The 23,479-nt window shown below is 36.6% G+C and overlaps 1 protein-coding gene across 1 annotated transcript in view; it reads right to left on the minus strand.

The window, feature by feature from the left end:
• Positions 1-23,479, minus strand: part of MBD2 (methyl-CpG binding domain protein 2) — a 76,409-nt gene that overhangs the window by 21,967 nt on the left and 30,963 nt on the right. Inside the window, exon 3 of the mRNA XM_022584464.3 lies at positions 12,866-13,003. Coding sequence (XP_022440172.1) covers positions 12,866-13,003 — 138 coding nt within the window. The remainder of the gene's footprint in view (positions 1-12,865; positions 13,004-23,479) is intronic.

Consider the following 23,479-nt stretch of genomic DNA (forward strand, 5'->3'; position numbering starts at 1 on the left):
CAAAGCTTAACCCATTATAGTTAACTAACTTCCATAAAATAAATATTATCTTAATACATTTGATGATAAAAGTAGGAGTTTGGTTTTCCATGGGGAAATGTGCATGTATAGACTGAGTTCAAAACTTGTTAAGAAAGCTCTCCCCAATACTTCATTCCACCCTTTCACCTAGATACTACCAACATCAGAGAAAAGAGGGTATCACAGATACTACAAACATTAAAAATATTACTAGAAAATATTATGAGCATCCTTATATCATTAACTTGAAAATTATGAAATGCACAAATTCCTAGAAAAACATGTTCTCAAAGTTGGTATAGGAACTATGAATATTCATCCATGTACTCATTAAATAAACTGAATCTGCAATTTCAAGGCCTCCCACTTAAAAACAACAACAAATTAGGCTGAGATGACTTCACAATTAAGCCTTCCAAACATTTAAAGAAAAGTACCAATCTTCCACAAATTCTTCCAGAGAATATTAAAAGAGAAATCACCTCCCAGCTTATTTTACAAGGCCAGCAAAACCTTGATACTAAAGCTTGAGAAGAAAATTATGAGAAAAGAAAAATGCACATCAATCTCTCTTGTGACTATAAATGCAAAATATCCTAAACAAAGTAACACCAAATCTAAACAGTGATAACACAACATGACCACACTGAGCTTAATCCAGGAATTCAAGGTATGTTTAAAGGTTTTTCCATCTAAAAAAATCAAGTCTTGCAATTTACCACATCAACCAATCACTGTAATTCACCCTATTAACAGAAAAGAGATCATTATATCATTTAACTAGGTAGGGAAAATAATTTGATAAAATTCAATACCCATTCATGAAAAATATTCTTAGTAAACTAGGAATATAGTGAATTTCCTTAATTTGACAAAGGGTATTTACCAAAAAACCTACAGCAAGCATCATATTTAATGGAGAATCATTAAAAACGTTCCCTGGTATTACAATAACAGACAAGGATGTCTGCTATCACTTTTATTCAAGATCGTATTAGCATTCCAAGCCAGTGAAATAAGACACGGAAAAAAAGAAATCAAAGGTTTAAGGATTGGCAAGGAAGAAATAAAACTCTCGTTTGCAGTTGATATGTTTGTTCATGTGCAAAGTTGGAGAAACTCACTATCTAAGAAATGAATTTAGGAAGATAACTGAATACATAGTCAATATACAAAATTCAGCTTATTTCTTCATATTAGCAACAGATAACTAGAAAAAATTTAAATGTAATCAGAATAGCATCAAAAAACATCAAATACCTAGAAATCAATTAAAGATGTAAGATGTCTAGACTGAAAACTATAAAATCTTAATGGTGGGATATACCAGGTTAGTGAATTGTAAGACTTAATATTGTAAAAATGTTAATTCTCCCCCAAATTGATCTATAGATTTAAATCCTGGCAGGTTTTGAAGAAGACTGGACAAGCTGAGTCTAAAGTGTATGTGGGGGACTTCCCTGTTGGTCCAGTAGTTAAGACTTCACCTTCCAATGCAGGGGGTACGGGTTTGATCCCTGGTCAGGGAGCTAAGATCCCACATGCCTCGTGGCCAAAAAAAACCAGAACATAAAACAGAAGCAATATTGTAACAAATTCAATAAAGACTTTAAAAATAGTCCACATCGGGCTTTCCTGGTGGCACAGTGGTTGACAGTCCACCTGCCGATGCAGGCGACACGGGTTCGTGCCCCGGTCCGGGAAGATCCCACATGCCGTGGAGCACCTGGGCCCGTGAGCCATGACCGCTGAGCCTGCGCGTCCGGAGCCCGTGCTCGGCAACGGGAGAGGCCACAGCAGTGAGAGGCCCGCGAACCACACACACAAAAAAAGGTCCACATCAAAAAAAAAAACTTTAAATAAATGAATAAACAAATAAAATAAAATGTATGTGGAAATGCCAACAGCCAAGACTAACCAAGATAATCTTAAATGAAGAATAAGAAAGCTGGAAAACTTACACTACCAGATATCAAGACTTTTTATAAAACTACAGCAATTAAAAGAGTGCAGTATTGAGAAACAACAAACAGACCAATGGAATAAAACAGAGTGTAGAAACAGATTCACATGTACAAATAGGGCAAAGGAGCAGAACAGACCAAAAACAGACTTTCACAAGACTTTCACACTTACACATTTCATTTATGACAGAGGTGACAACACAAAGCAACAGAAAAAGAATGGTCTTTCAGTAAATGGCGCTGGATCAATTGGATATCCATATGGGAAAAAAATAAGTCTACCTCACATCATACACAAAAGTCAATTCTAGATGGATCATAGACCCAAATGCAAAAATAAAACAAAGCTTTCAGAAGATGACATGGGGAATATATTGATAACCTTGGGGTAAGCAAAAATTTCTTAAGCACGTCACAGAAATAAAAGGAAGAGACTGATAAAGTATATCCTTTACTTTTTGTAAATCATCATTGAAGTATTACATAAAGTGTAAAAAGAACATAAGTATACAGCTCACTGGAGTTACATAAAGTAAACACTCATGTAACTACCATGCAGATCAAGAAACAGAATATCACTAGCATCCCAGAAGCCCCCACCCCACACTCTCCCAGCCTCTATCCCACCTCCCAACTCTCTTAAAATTATGAACTTACACTTACCAAAAAACGCCATTAAGGAAGTGGATAAGGTAAGTCACAAACTGGAAGAAGATATGTGTGATAGACATATCTGACAAAGTACTGATACTCAGAATATACAAAGAACTCCCACAAGTCAATGAAAAAAAGATAAACAACATAACAGAACAATGCATAAAAGAGTAGGCACTTCAAAAGAAAGGATATCTATGCAGCCAATAGACATACAAACAGTGCACAGTATCATTAAATACCAAGGAAATGCAAGTTAAAATTGTAACAAATACACCTAAACACATACCAGAATGTTCAAATTTTTAAAGACTGATAATACCAAGTGCTGACAAGAATTTGAAGCAACTGCACACTACCGGTAGAACAGTAACTTTGTATAATCACTTTGGAAAACTATATGGTAGCATCTAATAAAGCTGAACATATGCATACTCTATGACCCAGCACTTCTACTCCTCTATAAGCTCAAAACCAAAAACACATACTACAATATTCACTGAAGAATATCCATAATAGCCAACAAGAAAGACAGAAACTAAAATAACAGCAACAGAATGGTCAATGCAGGGAACAGAGAAAAAGCAAGTATCATACAAATAAAAAATTTCCCTATAATTAATAGATTCAGAGAGGAAAGAGTAGAGGTTGTATCCATAAAACAAGACAGCAAAATTTTATATACAAAAGCCAAGAAACAGCTGCTGGAAATTAGAAATATGATCATCAAAATAAAAAAATCAAAAAAAGGACTAAAAGTAAAATCAAGAAAATAGCCCAGAAAGTAAAACAACAATAATAAGACGGAAAATACTAAAGTAGAAATACTAGAAAAAGTAGAAATAGATGGCTAATACACAACTCATACGAAGAGAGAATGGAAAGTTAGGTGATTCAGGAGAAAATGGGAAAAAATTACACAGGAAAATTTCCCACGCAAAGGATAGTAGTCACGTCTATCACCTACTAAGTGCCTGGTGAATGAAAAAAGGCCTACAGGCACATATCAGTGAATTTTTAAAAATCATAAATATACTAAACTTTTTAAGAGAGAAAAAAAAAGACCATAAAAGAGGAACAGAGATTGAGCACGGCACTGAATTTCTCTTTGGCAACTCTAAAACTAGAGAACAATGAAGCAACGCCTTCAAAACTTCAGGGAAAATGATTCTCAATCTAAGATTTCATACCCAGACAAACTTGGTTGTGTCCAGCTGGAATAAAGTTTATTTCCAATGTGCAGGTTCTCAACTTTACCTCCCATTTTATTTTATTAGAAAGCTACTAGAGGATTTGTTACAAACTGAAGGCATCTACTGAGACAGAGGAGGACAGAATTCCAGAAAACAAACTCCCCCCACAGAAGCACAGTAAAGAAAATCCTCAGAGCTACAGCTACACAGCAATACCAGAGAATGCATTCAGACTGAAGAGGAGGAGAGGTGATTCCAGGAAAGACACAAGAAGGAACGCCATGGATTTCAGCATAAGGAAAGTATTATTGATGGGCACGTGGCAGAAACAAGCATGAGGAAAGATTAACTCTGTTATAAAGAAAACGTAGCATACAATTCTTAAGACTGACAACAATAAAGAATTCTGATGCTGATGATAAAAGACATTACTTGCCATAACCATGAATAACTTTCAGTCATAAAAATGTAAACCCTGACTATTTAACCTATTTAACTAAAAATGTGATATAACTATGTTGGGAGCATGAAGCAGAGAGAGAACTATGTATTCATGTACCATTGTGGGAAGTCAAGAAATAATGTCTAAAATTAATAAATAAAGAAATAGGATAATAAGTTTATTATTCAGAAATACAGAGGTAATTATAAAGGGAAGTGACCAGAATTGAGATTAAATGCTTCTGGAAATGGAACTAAAAGACACAAAACGTAGGAAACTACTGTTATGAAACACAAGTTTTTAAGCATTGATTTTTTTTCATCTATATTCCTACGTTTCTTAGAGAAATACAAAAATCTCAAAAAATGCCATGGATCTACCCATATCGGCGAAATATTTTTAAGTGATCTAGAGAAATATATGATGATTAAAGGTCACTATGAATGAAAAATCTATGGATTCATTATTTTTTTAAAAAAAATTCACATATAATCTTTCAGCTGCAACTCTTACCCCCATAAAGCTGACAAGTCACCAAACCGGTTTTCTCTATAGGGCTCCAACCCATCATCCTTTACCTGGATCTTTTACTTCCCACAACTGCTTTAAGAGTATACATTTTCTAATACTTATATTCATATTTTATTATTTAAAAAACATTTCCACATTCCAGTCAACGACATTGTTTTCCCAGTTACGTTAAATTTTAAAACTCTCCTCATAGGCACAGCTGATTCATAGATAAATTTTGTCAATTATTTTATGACCAGCATGAAACCAATCTTATCATCTATGCCCTAGCTTCCTATACTTTCTTCAACGGTCTCCTGGCCTTAAGTCAGTTATCATATTACATACAAGAGCCAGATTAAAACCTCTATCTAGGCACTTCCCCGGTGGCGCAGTGGTTAAGAATCCGCCTGCCGGGCTTCGCCGGTGGTGCAGTAGTTAAGAATCCGCTTGCCAATGCAGGGGACATGGGTTCGAGCCCTGGTCTGGGAAGATCCCACATGCCACGGAGCAACTAAGCCCATGAACCACAACTACTGAGCCTGCTTTCTAGAGCCCATGCGCCACAACTACTGAAGCCCATGCTCCTAGAGCCCATGCTCCACAACAAGAGAAGCTACCACAATGAGAAGCCCACGCACCGCAACCAAAAGTAGCCCCCGCTCGCCGCAACTAGAGAAAGCCCGTGTGCAGCAACAAAGACCCAACACAGCCAAAAATAAAATAAATAAATAAATAAATTTAAACCTCTGTCTAGAATGTCCTACCCATACTTCTCTTCTTTCAAAGACCATATATTCTCTCACTCCTCTGCTTTTTGTTTTCATTGCATTTACCATGCCATGACACATTATATATGTATTTATCTGTTTGTCTCTCTCCCTATCACTCTAGAAAGTAAGTTCCATGAGAGCAGGGACTTGGTTTTGCTCACTGCAGTATTCCCACAACTTAGAAAAGTACCTGGCACAAGTTGAGGGCTCAATTCATGATTTTTGAATTAAAAAAAATTCATTCATTCATTACTTCAACAAATATGTGTTAAGCACTGACGTAATGGAGACACTATGGATAAAGCAATGAACAGCTAATACAGTTATGATCAGAAAAGGAGAAAGGAGAAGCACTAAGGAGGGTCTCTAAACCTAGACTTCATGAATCAGGTTTCTTGAACAGATGAAGTGATATCTAAGTTCAGACTTGAGGGATGAGCAGGAAATAGCTAATTAAAGTGGGAAAGAAAGCAGCATGAAATATGATCAGGGGATGCAAGGGCACAGTGCAGAGGGGGAGATGAATAGCACATTCAAAAATCTACAGTTTCACATGATTCAGCTGTAGAACAAGGGAAGAATGTGAGGCCAGAGAGATACACAAAAGCCAAATCATGAAGGGCTTTGTAAGTTATGTTAGGTGTTTTGACTTTAAAAGTCATGTTTGGTTTTTTTTTTTTTTGACCTAAAAACTAACACGAATCATCAAAACGTTTTCAGCAGAATAACACTATTAGATCATTATGTCAAACAGATCTTCAGGATGCAATATGAAGAAAGAACTGAAGAAAATAAGACAAGAAGCAGAGAGATGAAATGATAGTTCCTTGGTAGAGAGATGGAGCAAGTGAATATTTAGGAGGCAGAGTCAACAGGACTTGTTGGCTAATTAGATTTGGGGGTAAGAGATGGGAAGAGTCAAGGATGATGCTCACGTTTCTGGCTTAGGCGGCCAAGTGGGCAGTGGTACATACAGTGAGATAAAGCATATAGAAGAAAGAGCTGGTTTGAAAGGATGATGAAGTTTGGGAAGATGAATTAGATATACTGGTGAGACGTCTAAACAAACAATGTTAGTAGATTGAGTGATACAAACAAATGAAGCTCAGGATAAAGATGTAAATTTGGAAATCATTAACATATAGATGATAACTGAGGCCATGACAATGAGTGAAATCATCCATGGAGGGTTTACCTACAGAGAAGAATGCACAGTATTCCCTACGAAACCCCACCATTTTGAAAGGTAGACACAGAAGGAACACAGGATGGGGACTGAGAAAAAACAAAGAAGGAGGAAAACCAAGAGACTACAGTGTCACAGAATAAAAGACAATATTTCAGAAGGCAGGTGTAGTCAAGAATGCCTAATACTAAAACAGGTCAAGTAATGTAAGGACTGAGGTTTGCTCAACCAATTTAATTAGGATCATCAATAATCTTGATGAGAACAGTTCAAGTGGCATAGTGAGAACAAAAGCAGTATTTCAGAGATATAAAAACTAAGAGGTAAAGTAGATAGTAAATACACACAACCCCAAGAAGTTTGACTGTAAAGGGAAAAGAAAGAAAATGAATTCTAAAGGAGACACAGAGTAAAACAAATAAATTTTTAAGATAGGGGAGATTTGAATATATTTAAATGCTTTGGGGAAGAAGCCAGTTTAGAAAGAAGTTGAAGATGAAAGGTAGCTGACATAATCCATTGAGTGAGCTGTCTGAGAAGGTAAGAGGGAATGTATCTGGGAAGCACAGATATTGGTATTACCTTTGGGTCACAAGATAGGTCAAGTTCAGTTCAGAGGGGTAATAAAAAAGCTACCTCCTTGTTCAGATCCTTTAATCATTTCTCATTTGCAAATTTAAACACAAATGCTTTAGTCTGTTCAACTTCACAAATATTCAAATAAGTGCAAATTTAAAATGAAATCGTTTTTATACAATGAACTACCAAGAAGAAGAAATATTGATAATAATACCATAGAAGGTAAGCTGAAACTGAACTGCACATAATTTGTCAATAGACTTTTAATTTGGTACAAGTCTTTGGAAATCAACTTGCCAGTATGTATCAAAAATCATAAATATTCATACTAATTATATTTCTGGGAATCTAGCCCAAGGAAATATTGAAAAATATAGGAAGGAACTTACATACATAAGGATACTCACTTGAGTACTACCTATAATGGTGAAAAATTGGAAATAATATGGAAATTATAAAGTAAATTGTATGCCAGTACAATGCACAGTTTTTGGAATAATATACAGTTAATTATAAAATTATAGCACACAAATTATATAAAACATGGATTAAATGTGTATAATACAATGTTAGGTGAAATGTTTTAAAAGTATGTATATATACATGGCATCTTTCCAACATCACCCAGAATAATGCTTTTAAATAATACTGGACAACATATCATCTATTTCTTCTACCCAGGCAGCCAATTTATCTGTCTAGAGACAAGGAATATAATATCCTCCATGGAACTCTGTGAGTTAGCTTATCTATTTCTTAATCATAAAAGCATTATACTAAAGACTAAACTAGAAGTAACAGTCAGGGGTTAGGAAGGAGTAAATGTTAAAATGCCTGGAATGAACAGCAATTTTCAGGGTTATAATAACTGAATACTAAAATATTTTATAAACTCTTCACACACAATGTCTTTAAAGTGCACATTTTTAAAATTTACCTTTCACCTAGAAAGTTTCTTCTAACATGTAAAAATAGTCACTCTCGGTTATTATCAAAAAGATGAGATTTAAGTGCTGGCAAGGATGTAGAGAAAAGGGAACCCTCATTCACTATTGGTAAGAATGTAAATCGGTACAGCCATGATGGAAAACATTTGAAGGTTCCTCAAGAAATCTGAAATAGAACTACCATATGATCCAGCAATCCCACTTCTGGCTATATATCCAAAGGAAATGAAATCAACATCTCAAAGAGATATCTGTACCCCCATATTCACTGCAACTTTATTCACAATAACCAAGTTATAGAAACAAACTAAGTGTCCATCGATGGATGAATGGATAATGTGTGTGTGTGTGTGTGTGTGTGTATATACATACATATATATATATGTATATACACACACACAATGGAATATTATCATCCATAAAAAAGAAAGAAATCCTGCCATGTGTGATAACATAGATGAAACTTGAGGTCATTATGCTAAGTGAAATAAGTCAAACAGAGAAAGCAAACACTGTGTGATCTTGCTTATATGTGGAATCTCAAAAAACCAAACTCATAGAAACACAGAGTAGAATGGTGATTGCCAGGGGCTGAAGGTGGGGAAAATGGGGAGATGTTGATCAAAACATACGAACTTCCAGTTGTAAGATGAATAAGTTCTGGGATCTAATGTACAGCATGGTGACTATAGTTAACAATACTGTATTATACACCTGAAAGTTGTTAAGAGAGATCTTAAATGTTCTCACAATCACCACCACAACAAAAAAAATGGTAATTATGTAAGGTAATAGATGTATTAACTAACTTTTTTCTGGTAATCATTTTGCAATGTATACATGTATCAAATTGTCACACTGTACACCTTAAATTTACACGATGTTATATGTCAATTACATCTCAATAAAGCTGGAAAAAAATCATTAAAAAAAAGACATTTCTGGAATGGAGTAAAGGCAAGTTTCATATCCTTTGAACAAAGAATTAGCTAGCAAAATAAAAGGAAAAATATCTAGGATCAAATGGAAGATTTAAATCCACTTCTTTGGTGATTTAAATGTTTACTTTTGGGTAAAACAAAGAATATTCTGTAAGAAATGTAATTAATATTCAAAGACTATCAGAAACACCTAAAGCCTATAGGCTTTAATTAAAAGGAAAAAGTAATGGCTCAAAAGCTGAAGTTTCTTTGATTTGAGGATAAAAAAAGAGAAAAAGCAAGAGACCATAAACTGTCAAAGATGACAGCATTAAAGAAATAAGAAAGAAACAGATATGTGAGTTCTTCATATATTGAAAGAAGGAAGCTAGGAAAGACACCCTTGACAGCAAAATCACTATTCAATTAGATTAAAAAGAATTAGGGGCATGTTTTACATATCTGGCCAAATAAGGATAGTTCAAAGATCTTACTGTTTGGGGTAAGAGTCCTATAACTGGTAGAATTCCCTCCACCCCAGTCAAGATTTCTTTTTAATCTAATGACAAGACAAGTACATGTTAAATATGCCAATAGTATATATAAAACTGGCTGGCTACTTACCCTATCATAACCAGATTTTACAAATGCCATCTCTACCTTATAATTTTAATTGTAGGCAGAAATCACTGCTGAATTCTGTTTAATGCACTTTTGTTTACATACCTTAATTTGCCCTTTTAAAACTAAGGCATTTTCAAGGAGTCAGTACATTAGAATTTCATAATTTATATATTTTATAGAACTCAAATTAGACTGCCATATTAGACAGAACTAGGCATATGATGTTTGTTATATAAAAACAGAATTATGAATTTCTTTGATTGCTTCACATCTAAACTAATCACTTCAAACCGATTCAAGGTAAAAGATCTAAAAATCAAATCCTAGTTCTAGGTCTCAAAATTCAACACTCCGAAAGGAATTACAATACCACTAGCTTGAATACCTTATTAAAAGAATGTGATACAGTTAAGATAAAAACATATCTGCAGGAACCTCAAAAAAATAGAAACCTCACTGTCTAATTTATTTACTCTATGATCAGAATAACTTCTCCAAATGAAGTATTTGGCAATTTATATTACTAATCTAGTTCAATGAAGCTATGCAAAAGGTAGCAAAATTGGAAGAATCATTTTTGCCTATGTATTTTATGCCAACTATCTCCTCAACAATAATAGCTCACTAGCAGTCATCTGCCATATGTATGTCAAAATATAATTAAATCAACGTCTTTCCTTTACTTAAAAACCTGAATCTAAACTGGAATAGTCAGGGTGACAGATCATGATTTCAAAAAACATTAATACCAAAGTTGTCTCTTTACTATTTTCCTGCATTTACTCAATGCACAGTCCTATATTTTGAAATCCTGTTAGTGAGACAGTAGTCAAATATTATCTCAATTCTTACGTTCAGGATAAAGAAGGTGGAGAGACAACTAATGTCTTAGTGTAATCAAAAACATCCAGCAAAAATTGTCAGGTGACAAGAGGATAATGTGAAAAACAGTGCAAACATTTGGAGAAGTAACCTCCAAAATAATTTTAACACTTCCTGTCTCTGAAAGCTAGAAGGAAGATAAAAACCCTCAAAAGATCTGGGTTAAAATGACATAAGTGGGGTTTTTTTGGTGGGGGCAGGAGATGATTTAGCTTTTTTGACATATTCTTTTCACTTGAGAACAATCTCATAAACGTTAATTAAAGAAGGAAAACTTACAACTACTCAACATACCAAAGAATAAGAAGCAACTAATCTGGTTACTTCAGCTTTAAAAATCTAGGTTGCCAATATCTCTACAACCAGATAAACACCCAGTAAATATAATTACTACTGTTTTTAAAATCTGTGACTGAACTTAAGTGCAGAAAACAATTAAATTCCTGTTAAAATGACCATAATTTGCTACTCGGTTTGTCTTTAACCAAAATATTTGTTCACAGACTATACTGAGAATGATTTGACAAGGAAAAGATGAGGATAAAATTTACTAAATACTACCTGTTCTCAATGAGACAACTCAAATTTTCAACATGGAACTAATATTATTAGTTATTCCACTTTCTTTATCTTTTGGGCTTTTTGAAGCAAACTGTCTTACCCAATTACATACTTTCAAATTTTTCAATTAATAAAAACCTTTACAAGGAAACGATTTTAAAATCACCAAAAAGCCAAAGGACAAGATGTTCAAGACTTTAGACAGTATCTAAGAAAGAACACAATCGGGGAATGGCTTTGTCAAGGTGGGCAAAGTTCAGAATGGCAGAATTCCTTCCCTGTTGGAATGAATATACTAAAACTGCCGGTGGTTTGGTGGCTATCACTGGGTGCAGTAGTAAAACAGAAGGGAAAAGCCTGGCACAGAAAGCTGAATGGCCCAAAGAAAACCTAAGTGGTGACAAGAGCCTAAAGGCACATGCAGGTACGCATCTTTTATATTGGATGTGATACACTTACATGGCCCCTGTTGAATCTCTTGGGGACCAACAGTAAAGCAAGTTTAGAACTTCAAATCTTGAGACATCTATAGCAAGATGCTGATCCAATGTGGCTCCAAATATCTTCTGTTTTCCTGGCTCACCTGAAGAGGAAAAAACACTACAGAGGATGTGGGAACTGAATTTCTTTATGTAGTTTCTTCTAGAGCAACTGTCTGAAAGTTTTGGCCCAATCCTTTTTGAAGTCTGGAGATGAGACACTTGAGGGACTAGTGAAAAACAAAATTCAAATGAAAAGGTGGAGTGAGACATCTAAAAGGGGAATACGAGAGCAAAAGATACTGGTCGTAGGTAAATCAGTGTTTCTAATCCTTAAGTGGGAGGAGGCAGAGAAAGGAGAGAAAAAATGCACCGATGTTTCTCCCTCTGCTCCCTCACCCCAATTGCTACTAAAATTTCACAAAGTACCTAAACTTTTTGACCGCAATTAGGGAGTGAGTGAGCAAGACTGCTTGGAAAGTTTAAGCGTTTTGTCAAGTCTCCCTCCCCTGGCTAAGCGGCATCATTAAGCAGCAGGGAGGCCTTTCAGATAATACTTTTTCTCTAAGAAAAGATTCTGGTGGAATACAGCTTGAAACAATAAAGGAAGAGAAAAATAAATGCAATTTATACAAAAATGGAAGTCACAGGACAATATACCATATTGACAAAGTTTATTTACTTCTGTTTTTCCAAAGGGGAGGGCTGCTTTCTTGTAATAAGAAATCAGAACAAAAAGTAGTTTCCAAATAATAGAAAATATTTTTAAACTAGGCAACGCAAACTGCATGCTTCATCCCCTTAGGAAATATTACCCCGGAAAGATAATCTTTAAAAAACTAAGAAGAGCAGAACCAAGTCTGATGTACATTACAACACAAAAGCATAAAAGTGGAGTCCATAAAATTAATTTTAGATTTTTTAATTAACTTAATTTTTTTCTTAAAACATTTTACCAAAATGTTGTCTTATCAGAGTTATTCTCCAGCATTCATGTAAAATAGCCTAGGATATAAAACAATTTTCTTTCCAAATATATTCCATTTTAACCAGAGTTTACTTGAACTATATCTGGTAAAGATACCAGAATTTTCTGAAAAATAAGATTGGAGAACCAATTAGATCCTTACCTGACGTGGCTGTTCATTCATTCGTTGTGGATCTGATTTCACTTTATTACTAGGATGATTTGTGACTTTGGTTACCGGTTGTTTGAAAATTGATGCTGTTTGTCTAATTGGCAATGTTGTATTCAAGTCTGGCTTACCCTGTGGATATAAGTGCGTTTTAATTAATAAATATTATATATAAATACAATTAGATAAATTTTTATTAATTCAATATGTATTACTTTAACTTGGATTATTCCAAACTTCTCAATTTCAGCATTTTAAATACTCTGAAGTACACTTTAATCACTTTATTATGTAAGACGTGCAAAGTTTTCTCACAATAAAAAGCTTTCTGTATTCTTTCAAATGTAAGAAAATTCTCTAAATTAAAATTCATAATTAATTTGATTAGCAAGATACTAGGAACTTCTAGGTGAACAAATATGTTTAAGGTTAGGTTACACAAAAGGAAGGAGGGTTTTCAGGACAATAATCGGAAAGCAGTCGTCTCTACATTCTGAAAATGGAGGAAACTAATAGCGCACTTGGCCATTAAAATATAAATAACCTCATGAGCTGTCAGGGGGCCAGGCTTACGTAAAACCACAAAGGTTAACCTTCCCTTTTATATTAAAAAAAAGATAATTAGAAATGAAAGTTGTAATTCCACAAACAGAGCTCAATTTAGAAAAATGTAATAAGATAAGGAAATATCCTTTAATATTTTATAGCACATTTAATGCTTTTTAAAAAAAACTTAAAATTGAAGTTTCAGAAGGGCAAGCAACATACTTATATATTTTTAATCAACCAGTAAAAAAATTAAGTTATGTTCTAATGAAAAGCAAATGTGGCACAGAATTGCTATTAAGCTCATTTGAAATACTCTAACATCAGGTGGGGCAGAGGCGAGGAAAAAGAGGAAGAAAAACAACAAAATGTGATTTAATCACTGTGTATTCTGAGTCTGGCAAAAACCATAAAGGCTCCAATACACCTGAAAGCAATACACATCAGATAATTTTAGTATACAAGTATACCTGATAAATCATCTACAGGATATTCAGTGAACTTTTATCTTTATAACTATCTCCAAATAAAAATTATATCAACTTTGAGACTCCAGAACAGCAGTTCTCAACCTTGAGCATGCATCAGAGTCACCCAGAGGGCTGATGAAAGCACAGGTTATTGGGCCTCACTCCCAGAAATTCTGATTCAGGAGGTCTGAGGTAGGACCTGGGAAACTGCATTTCTATTAAGGTCCAGGTGATGCTGATGCTCGTACAGCGACCACACTTGGACAACTACTGCTCTAAAACAAAGACTGCAAGTTGGGGGCGGGGAGACCAGGTCTAACTCCTAGATAGATGTGTTTTGTTCAGTTTTTAGTTCCTTTAGTAAATTAAGCCAACATTGACAAATAAAATTCACATAAAATGCAGAATTCTAGGCTGCTTAAAGGAGCTCCAGAGACGGGTGCGAGCCGCGGCTAACAGCGCGGACCCCAGAGACGGGCATGAGACGCTAAGGCTGCTGCTGCTGCCACCAAGAAGCCTCTGTGCGAGCACAGGTCACTCTCCACACCTCCCTTCCGGGGAGCCTGTGCCACCCGCCACTGCCAGGATCCCGGGAACCAGGGACAACTTCCCCGGGAGAACGCACGGCGCGCCTCAGGCTGGTGCAATGTCATGCTGGCCTCTGCCGCCGCAGGCTTGCTCCGCATCCATACCCCTCCCTCCCCCCGGCCTCAGTGAGCCAGAGTCCCCGAATCAGCGGCTCCTTTAACCCGGTCCTGTCTGAGCGAAGAACAGACGCCCTCCAGCGACCTACACACAGAGGCGGGGCCAAATCCAAAGCTGAACCCCGGGAGCTGTGTGAACAAAGAAGAGAAAAGGAAATCTCTCCCAGCAGCCTCAGGAGCAGCGGATTAAATCTCCACAATCAACTTGATGTACCTGCATCTGTGGAATACCTGAATAGACAACGAATCATCCCAAACTGAGGAGGTGGACTTTGAGAGCAAGATTTATTATTTTTTCCCCTTTTCCTCTTTTTCTGAGTATGTGTATGCTTCTGTGTGAGATTTTGTCTGTACAGCTTTGCTTTCACCAATTGTCCTAGGGTGCTATCCATCCGTTTTTTTTTTTTTAATTTTTTTCTTAATAATTAATTTTAAAAACTTTATTTTACCTTACTTTATTTTATTTTATCCTCTTTCTTTCTTTCTACTTTTTCTCCCTTTTATTCTGAGCCGTGCGGATGAAAGGCTCTTGGTGCTGCAGCAAGGAGTCAGTGCTGTGCCTCTGAGGTGGGAGAGCCAACTTCAGGACACTGGTCCACAAGAGACCTTCCAGCTCCACGTAGTATCAAACGGCGAACATCTCCCAGAGATCTCCATCTCAACACCAACACCCAGCTTCACTCAACGACCAGCAAGCTACAGTGCTGGACACCCTATGCCAAACAACTAGCAAGACAGGAACACAACCCCACCCATTAGCAGAAAGGCTGCCTAAAAGCATAGTAAGTCCACAGACACCCCAAAACACACTACAAGACGGGGACCTGCCCACCAGAAAGACAAGATCCAGCCTCATCCACCAGAACACAGGCACTACTCCCCTCCACCAGGAAGCCTACACAACCCACTGAACCAACTTTAGCCACTGAGGACAGACACCAAAAACAACAGGAACTACGAGCCTTCAGCCTGCAAAATGGAGACCCCAAACACAGTAAGATAAGCAAAATGAGAAGACAGAAAAACACACAGCAGATGAAGGAGCAAGATAAAAATGCACCAGACCTAACAAATGAAGAGGAAATAGGCAATCTACCTGAAAAAGAATTCAGAATAATGACAGTAAAGATGATCCAAAATCTTGGAAATAGAGAAAATGCAAGAAACATTTAACAAGCAACTAGAAGAACTAAAAAGGAAACAAGCAATGATGAACAACACAATAAATGAAATTAAAAATACTCTAGATGGGATCAATAGCAGAATAACTGAGGCAGAAGAACAGATAAGTGACCTGGAAGATAAAGTAGTGGAAATAACTACTGCAGAGAAGAATAAAGAAAAAAGAATGAAGAGAACTGAGGACAGTCTCAGAGACCTCTGGGACAACATTAAATGCACCAACATTCAAATTATAGGGGTCCCAGAAGAAGAAGAGAAGAAGAAAGGGACTAAGAAAATATTTGAAGAGATCATAGTTGAAAACTTCCCTAATATGGGAAAGGAAATAGTTAATCAAATCCAGGAAGCACAGAGAGTCCCATACAGAATAAATCCAAGGAGAAACATACCAAGACACATATAAATCAAACTGTCAAAAATTAAATACAAAGAAAACATATTAAAAGCAGCAAGGGAAAAACAACAAGTAACACACAAGGGAATCCCCATAAGGTTCACAGCTGATCTTTCAGCAGAAACTCTGCAAGCCAGAAGGGAGTGGCAGGACATATTTAAAGTGATGAAGGAGAAAAACCTACAACCAAGATTACTCTACACAGCAAGGGTCTCATTCAGATTTGATGGAGAAATTAAAACCTTTAGAGACAAGCAAAAGCTGAGACAGTTCAGCACCACCAAACCAGCTTTACAACAAATGTTAAAGAATCTTCTCTAGGCAAGAAACCCAAGAGAAGAAAAAGACCTACAATAACAAACCCAAAACAATTAAGAAAATGGGAATAGGAACATACATATCGATAATTACCTTTAATGTAAATGGATTAAATGCTCCCACCAAAAGACACAGACTGGCTGAATGGATACAAAAACAAGACCTATATATATGCTGTCTACAAGAGACCCACTTCAGACCTAGAGACACATACAGACTGAAAGTGAGGGGATGGAAAAAGATATTCCATGCAAATGGAAACCAAAAGAAAGCTGGAGTAGCAATTCTCATATCAGACAAAATAGACTTTAAAATAAAGACTATGAGAAGAGACAAAGAAGGACACTACATAATGATCATGGATCGATCCAAGAAGAAGATAAAACAACTGTAAATATTTATGCACCCAACATAGGAGCACCTCAATACATAAGGCAAATACTAACAGCCATAAAAGGTGAAATCGACAGTAACACATTCATAGTAGGGGACTTTCACACCCCATTTTCACCAATGGACAGATCATCCAAAATGAAAATAAATAAGGAAACACAAGCTTTAAATGATACATTAAACAAGATGGACTTAATTGGTATTTATAGGACATTCCATCCAAAAACAACAGAATACACAATTTTCTCAAGTGCTCATGGAACATTCTCCAGGATAGATCATATCTTGGGTCACAAATCAAGCCTTGGTAAATTTAAGAAAATTCAAACCGTATCAAGTATCTTCCAACCACAACGCTATGAGACTAGATATCAATTACAGGAAAAGATCTGTAAAAAATACAAACACATGGAGGCTAAACAATACACTACTTAATAACGAAGTGATCACTGAAGAAATCAAAGAGGAAATCAAAATATACCTAGAAACAAATGACAATGGAGACACTATGACCCAAAACCTATGGGATGCAGCAAAAGCAGTTCTAAAGGGAAGTTTATAGCAATACAATCCTACCTTAAGAAACAGGAAACATCTCGAATAAACAACCTAAGCTTGCACCTAAAGCAATTCGAGAAAGAAGAACAAAAAAACCCCAAAGTTAGCAGAAGGAAAGAAATCATAAAAATCAGATCAGAAATAAATGAAAAAGAAATGAAGGAAACGATAGCAAAGATCAATAAAACTAAAAGCTGGTTCTTTGAGAAGATAAACAAAATTGATAAACCATTAGCCAGACTCATCAAGAAAAAAAGGGAGAAGACTCAAATCAATAGAAATGAAAAAGAAGTAACAATTGACACTGCAGAAATACAAAAGATCATGAGAGATTACTACAAGCAACTCTATGCCAATAAAATGGACAACCTGGAAGAAATGGACAAATTCTTAGAAATGCACAACCTGCCAAGACTGAATCAGGAAGAAATAGAAAATACGAACAGACAAATCACAAGCTCTGAAATTGAAACTGTGATTAAATATCTTCCAACAAACAAAAGCCCAGGACCAGATGGCTTCACAGGCAAATTCTTTCAAACATTTAGAGAAGAGCTAACACCTATCCTTCTCAAACTCTTCCAAAATATAGCAGAGGGAGGAACACTCCCAAACTTATTCTACAAGGCCACCATCACCCTGATACCAAAACCAGACAAGGATGTCACAAAAAAAGAAAACTACAGACCAATATCACTGATGAACATAGATGCAAAAATCCTCAACAAAATACTAGCAAACAGAATCCAACAGCACATGAAAAGGATCATACACCCTGATCAAGTGGGGTTTATTCCAGGAATGCAAGGATTCTTCAATATACACAAATCAATCAACGTGATACACCATATTAACAAACTGAAGGTGAAAAACCATATGGTCATCTCAATAGATGCAGAGAAAGCTTTCGACAAAATTCAACATCCATTTATGATAAAAAACCCTCCAGAAAGTAGGCATAGAGGAAACTTTACTCAACATAATAAAGGCCATATATGACAAACCCACAGCCAACATCATCCTCAATGGTGAAAAACTGAAAGCATTTCCACTAACATCAGGAACAAGACAAGGTTGCCCACTCTCACCACTCTTATTCAACATAGTTTTGGAAGTTTTAGCCACAGCAATCAAAGAAAGGAAATAAAAGGAATCCAAATCAGAAAAGAAGTAAAGCTGTCACTGTTTGCAGATGACATGATACTGTACATAGAGAATCCTAAAGATGCCACCAGAAAACTACTAGAGCTAATCAATGAATTTGGTAAAGTAGCAGGATACAAAATTAATGCACAGAAATCTCTGCATTCCTACACACGAATGATGAAAAATGTGAAAGTGAAATGAAGAAAACACTCCCATTTACCAATGCAACAAAAAGAATAAAATATCTAGGAATAAACCTACCTAAGGAGACAAAAGACCTGTATGCAGAAAATTATAAGACACAGATGAAACAAATTAAAGATGATAGAAATAGATGGAGAGATATACCATGTTCTTGGATTGGAAGAATCAACATTGTGAAAATGACCATACTACCCAAAGCAATCTACAGATTCAATGCAATCCCTGTCAAACTACCACTGGCATTTTTCACAGAACTAGAACAAAAAATTTCACAATTTGCATGGAAACACTAAAGACCCGAATAGCCAAAGCAATCTTGAGAACAAAAGACGGAGCTGGGGCTTCCCTGGTGGCGCAGCAGTTGAGAGTCCGCCTGCCGATGCAGGGGACACAGGTTCGTGGCCCCAGTCCGGGAAGATCCCACATGCCACGGAGCAGCTAGGCCCGTGAGCCATGGCCGCTGAGCCTGTGCTCCGCAACGGGAGAGGCCACAACAGTGAGAGGCCCATGTACGGCAAAAAAAAAAAAAAAAAAAAAAAACGGAACTGGAGGAATCAGGCTCCCTGACTTCAGACTATACTACAAAGCTACAGTAATCAAGACAGTATGGTACTGGCAGAAAAACAGAAAAATAGATGAATGGAACAGGATAGAAAGCCCAGAGATAAACCCACGCACATATGGACACCTCATCTTTGATAAAGCAGGTAGGAATGTATGCAGTGGAGAAAGGACAGCCTCTTCAATAAGTGGTGCTAGAGAACTGGACAGGTACATGTAGAAGTATGAGATTAGATCACTCCCTAACACCATACACAAAAATAAGCTCAAAATGGATTAAAGACCTAAATGTAAGGCCAGAAACTATCAAAATCTTAGAGGAAAACATAGGCAGAACACTCTATGATATAAATCACAGCAAGATCCTTTTTGACCCACCTCCTAGAGAAATGGACATAAAAACAAAAATAAACAAATGGGACCTAATGAAACTTCAACGCTTTTGCACAGCAAAGGAAACCATACACAAGACCAAAAGACAACCCTCAGAATGGGAGAAAATATTTGCAAATGAAGCAACTGACAAAGGATTAATCTCCAAAATTTACAAGCAACTCATGCAGCTCAATAACAAAAAAACAAACAACCCAATCCAAAAATGGGCAGAAGACCCAAATAGACATTTGTCCAAAGAAGATATACAGACTGCTAACAAACACATGAAAGAATGCTCAACATCATTAATCATTAGAGAAATGCAAAATCAAAACTACAATGAGGGCCTTCCTGGTGGCGCAGTGGTTGAGAGTCCGCCTGCCGATGCAGGGGACACGGATTCGTGCCCCGGTCCAGGAAGATCCCACGTGCCGCAGAGCGTCTAGGCCCGTGAGCCATGGCCGCTGGGCCTCCGCGTCCGGAGCCTGTGCTTCGCAACGGGAGAGGCCACAAGTGAGAGGCCCGCGTACCGCAAAAAAAAAAAAAAAAAAACTACAATGAGATATCATCTCACACCAGTCAGAATGGCCATTATCAAAAAATCTACAAACAATAAATGCTGGAGACTGTGTGGAGAAAAGGGAACACTCTTGCACTGCTGGTGGGAATGTGAATTGGTACAGCCACTATGGAGAACAATATGGAGGTTCCTTAAAAAACTACAAATAGAACTACCGTATGACCCAGCAATCCCACTACTGGGCATATACCCAGAGAAAACCATAATTCAAAAAGAGTCATGTACCGAAATGTTCACTGCAGCTCTATTTACAATAGCCAGGAGATGGAAACAACCCAAGTGTCCATAATCAGATGAATGGATAAAGAAGATGTGGCACATATATACAATGGAATATTACTCAGCCATAAAAAGAAACAAAATTGAGCTATTTGTAATGAGGTGAATGGACCTAGAGTCCGTCATACAGAGTGAAGTAAGTCAGAATGAGAAAGACAAATACCGCATGCTAACACATATATATGGAATTTAAGAACAAAAAAATGTCATGAAGAACCTAGGGGTAAGACAGGAATAAAGACACAGACCTACTAGAGAATGGACTTGAGGATATGGGGAGGAGGAAGGGTAAGCTGTGACAAAGTGAGAGAGTGGCATGGACATATATACACTACCAAACGTAGAACAGATAGCTAGTGGGAAGCAGCCGCATAGCACAAGGATATCAGCTTGGTGCTTTGTGACCACCTAGAGGGGTGGGATAGGGAGGGTGGGAGGGAGGGAGACGCAAGAGGGAAGAGATATGGGAACATATGTATATGTATAACTGATTCACTGTTATAAAGCAGAAACTAACACCATTGTAAAGCAATTATACTCCAATAAAAATGTAAAAAAAAAAGAGAAGAAAATGCGGAATTCTAGCTTCTCTTAAAAACTCAAAGATCTAGAAATACTGGACTGATGTCGCCAAAGCAGGCCATTATTGATTAGTAATGGCTGCCACTAGAGTTGTCAAGTTTTGTTCTTTTGCAAAAGTCTTCAATTCACATTTGCAAAGCTGTCTGAGCCCTACAGGTACTGAGTTTTGATCTCTGCTTAAAGAATATCAGGATGACTAGAAAGGTAAGGATCACAATAGATTAATCTGATCATTATTACAATTACAGTATTATTTGGACTCACTATTAAATATACCTCTACCCCCAGCCCCAAACACACACACACACACACACACACACACACACACACTGATCTGTACCTACTGGGCATGCTTGTCATTTCTTGCACTCAATTTTCTCCCCATGTATGTGCTTACCTTTAAGAGACATATTCATCTTTAATAACTCTTAATATTATTTCTCAGGCATTTCACTTTCTTATCTTTATGGTTTTCCAAAAAACTTAGAGGTGTGGAAACTTGACCAACAGGCTGCAAAATAACCACTTAGGATGCCATCTCTGAAATGTGTGAGGCCCAGAAATGTGTATTTTTTAAAGCTCTCCTGGTAATTCTGTGATGCACCGGTTTGGATCCCTCTGATTTATGACATCTAGAGCATTCTGAGGCCCTAAGTGAAGCCATCCAACCTATAACATAGTCAATATTCAATCCTAAAGAAGCTTAACACAAAAATGCTTATGAAGAACTTATCCTGTCACTGATTAGTTATAATTAGTATCTTCCACTAAACAATATCTTGTTTGGTGTTTAATGTTTTTGTTCTTTAATAAAGAACAATAAACTCTGCTGGTATTATAATGAAGATGGCATCAGTAGACAAAGAAGTATATAACAACTGTTTGTATGAGCAAACACAGTCGAGCCTGTAAGATTCTCATTGTTACAAAGAATGACTGGAGGAAGCACAGACTAGCCTAAACTATTCAAAACTATAAAATCCTGAATCCACACAGACTGGAAGGAAGCATGAACATGTAAAACGACCTGTGCTACAATGGTTAGATTGATATTTTTTTCATTAACTTATGTTTGTGGTACAATTAAAAATTTATTTACTGGCTAAAAGTATTCAAAATACACCATTAACTTCCATTGTCTGACAATGAGACAATTCATTTCCCAGTGGCATGGAATGAGATTATTCAAGAGTGTGCTGCCTTGCTCTTCTTTCATCTTATTTTGGTTTCTATTATTTTTTCTCTTTTAAACTGGCCTGAAAGCTCTGAAGACAGAAAGAATTTTTTACTAATTAATTTTGTATTCTACAGTAGTATCGTGTAGAATAATCTGAGAAGCTGGACGAACTGGTTTTCCCAGAAACTGTCACAAAAACAGTAAATTTTATTACCATTCTCCCCTGCGGACTGTCAAAGAGTCACTGTTAATTCACGCCCAGTTGTTGTCTGAGTTTTTCTAAATAACTACCAATCTGCCATGAACTTAGGAGTTATAAAGCCAACACTTTTTTTATGGGACAAGTTAAAGCTATTCATGTATTTGAAATCTTCCCTTTCAATACAAGAAAAAGTAAAATAGAAGTTCCTTATATCATAAAACTAAACCGACAGGGCTTCCCTGGTGGCGCAGTTGTTGAGAGTCCGCCTGCCGACGCAGGGGACACAGGTTCGCGCCCCGGTCCGGGAAGATCCCACATGCCGCGGGGTGGCTAGGCCCGCGAGCCATGGCTGCTGAGCCTGCGCGTCCGGAGCCTGTGCTCCGCAACGGGAGAGGCCACACAGTGAGAGGCCCGCGTGCCGCAAAAAAAAAAAAAAAAAAAAAACCTAATTTGACAAACACACACATTCTAATAAAGTTTCCAACCTTTGATAAATCTTCTCAGTATACAGGGTAGCGCTCAAACCAAAATTTAATGTATTTTATAATAATGTGTATATTAAGCTGGAAGTATTCAAATAACTCAAATAATTGTTGAGGGTTCATTCTATCCCTCTGGGATGAATACAAAAATAAATCTTTTAAAAATTTTTTTTAATTTTTACTTAATCTCTTTCCAATAAATATTTGAGATGGCTCTAAAAACTCACAAAGGACAAATATGCAATAAAAATTAATTTTAAAATTAATTTTTAAAACTCAAGGAGGAAACAAATTTCCTTTTGAAAAGGTTAACAGTGATTGATACTAGAGCTGAGCATCAAATGTGGATCTGAACTTTCTAGGGGTGTGGATGAAAAAAAGAAATATTAAATTACATAGATATCACACTCAGAAGGGAGGAAGCATACCAATTAATGAGGAAAACAAAAGCTGTC

The sequence above is a fragment of the Delphinapterus leucas genome, chromosome 14, assembly GCF_059928025.1.
Source record: "Delphinapterus leucas isolate spDelLeu-1000000601 "Yukka" chromosome 14, BTC_Dleu_Yukka2, whole genome shotgun sequence".
NCBI lineage: Eukaryota > Metazoa > Chordata > Mammalia > Artiodactyla > Monodontidae > Delphinapterus > Delphinapterus leucas.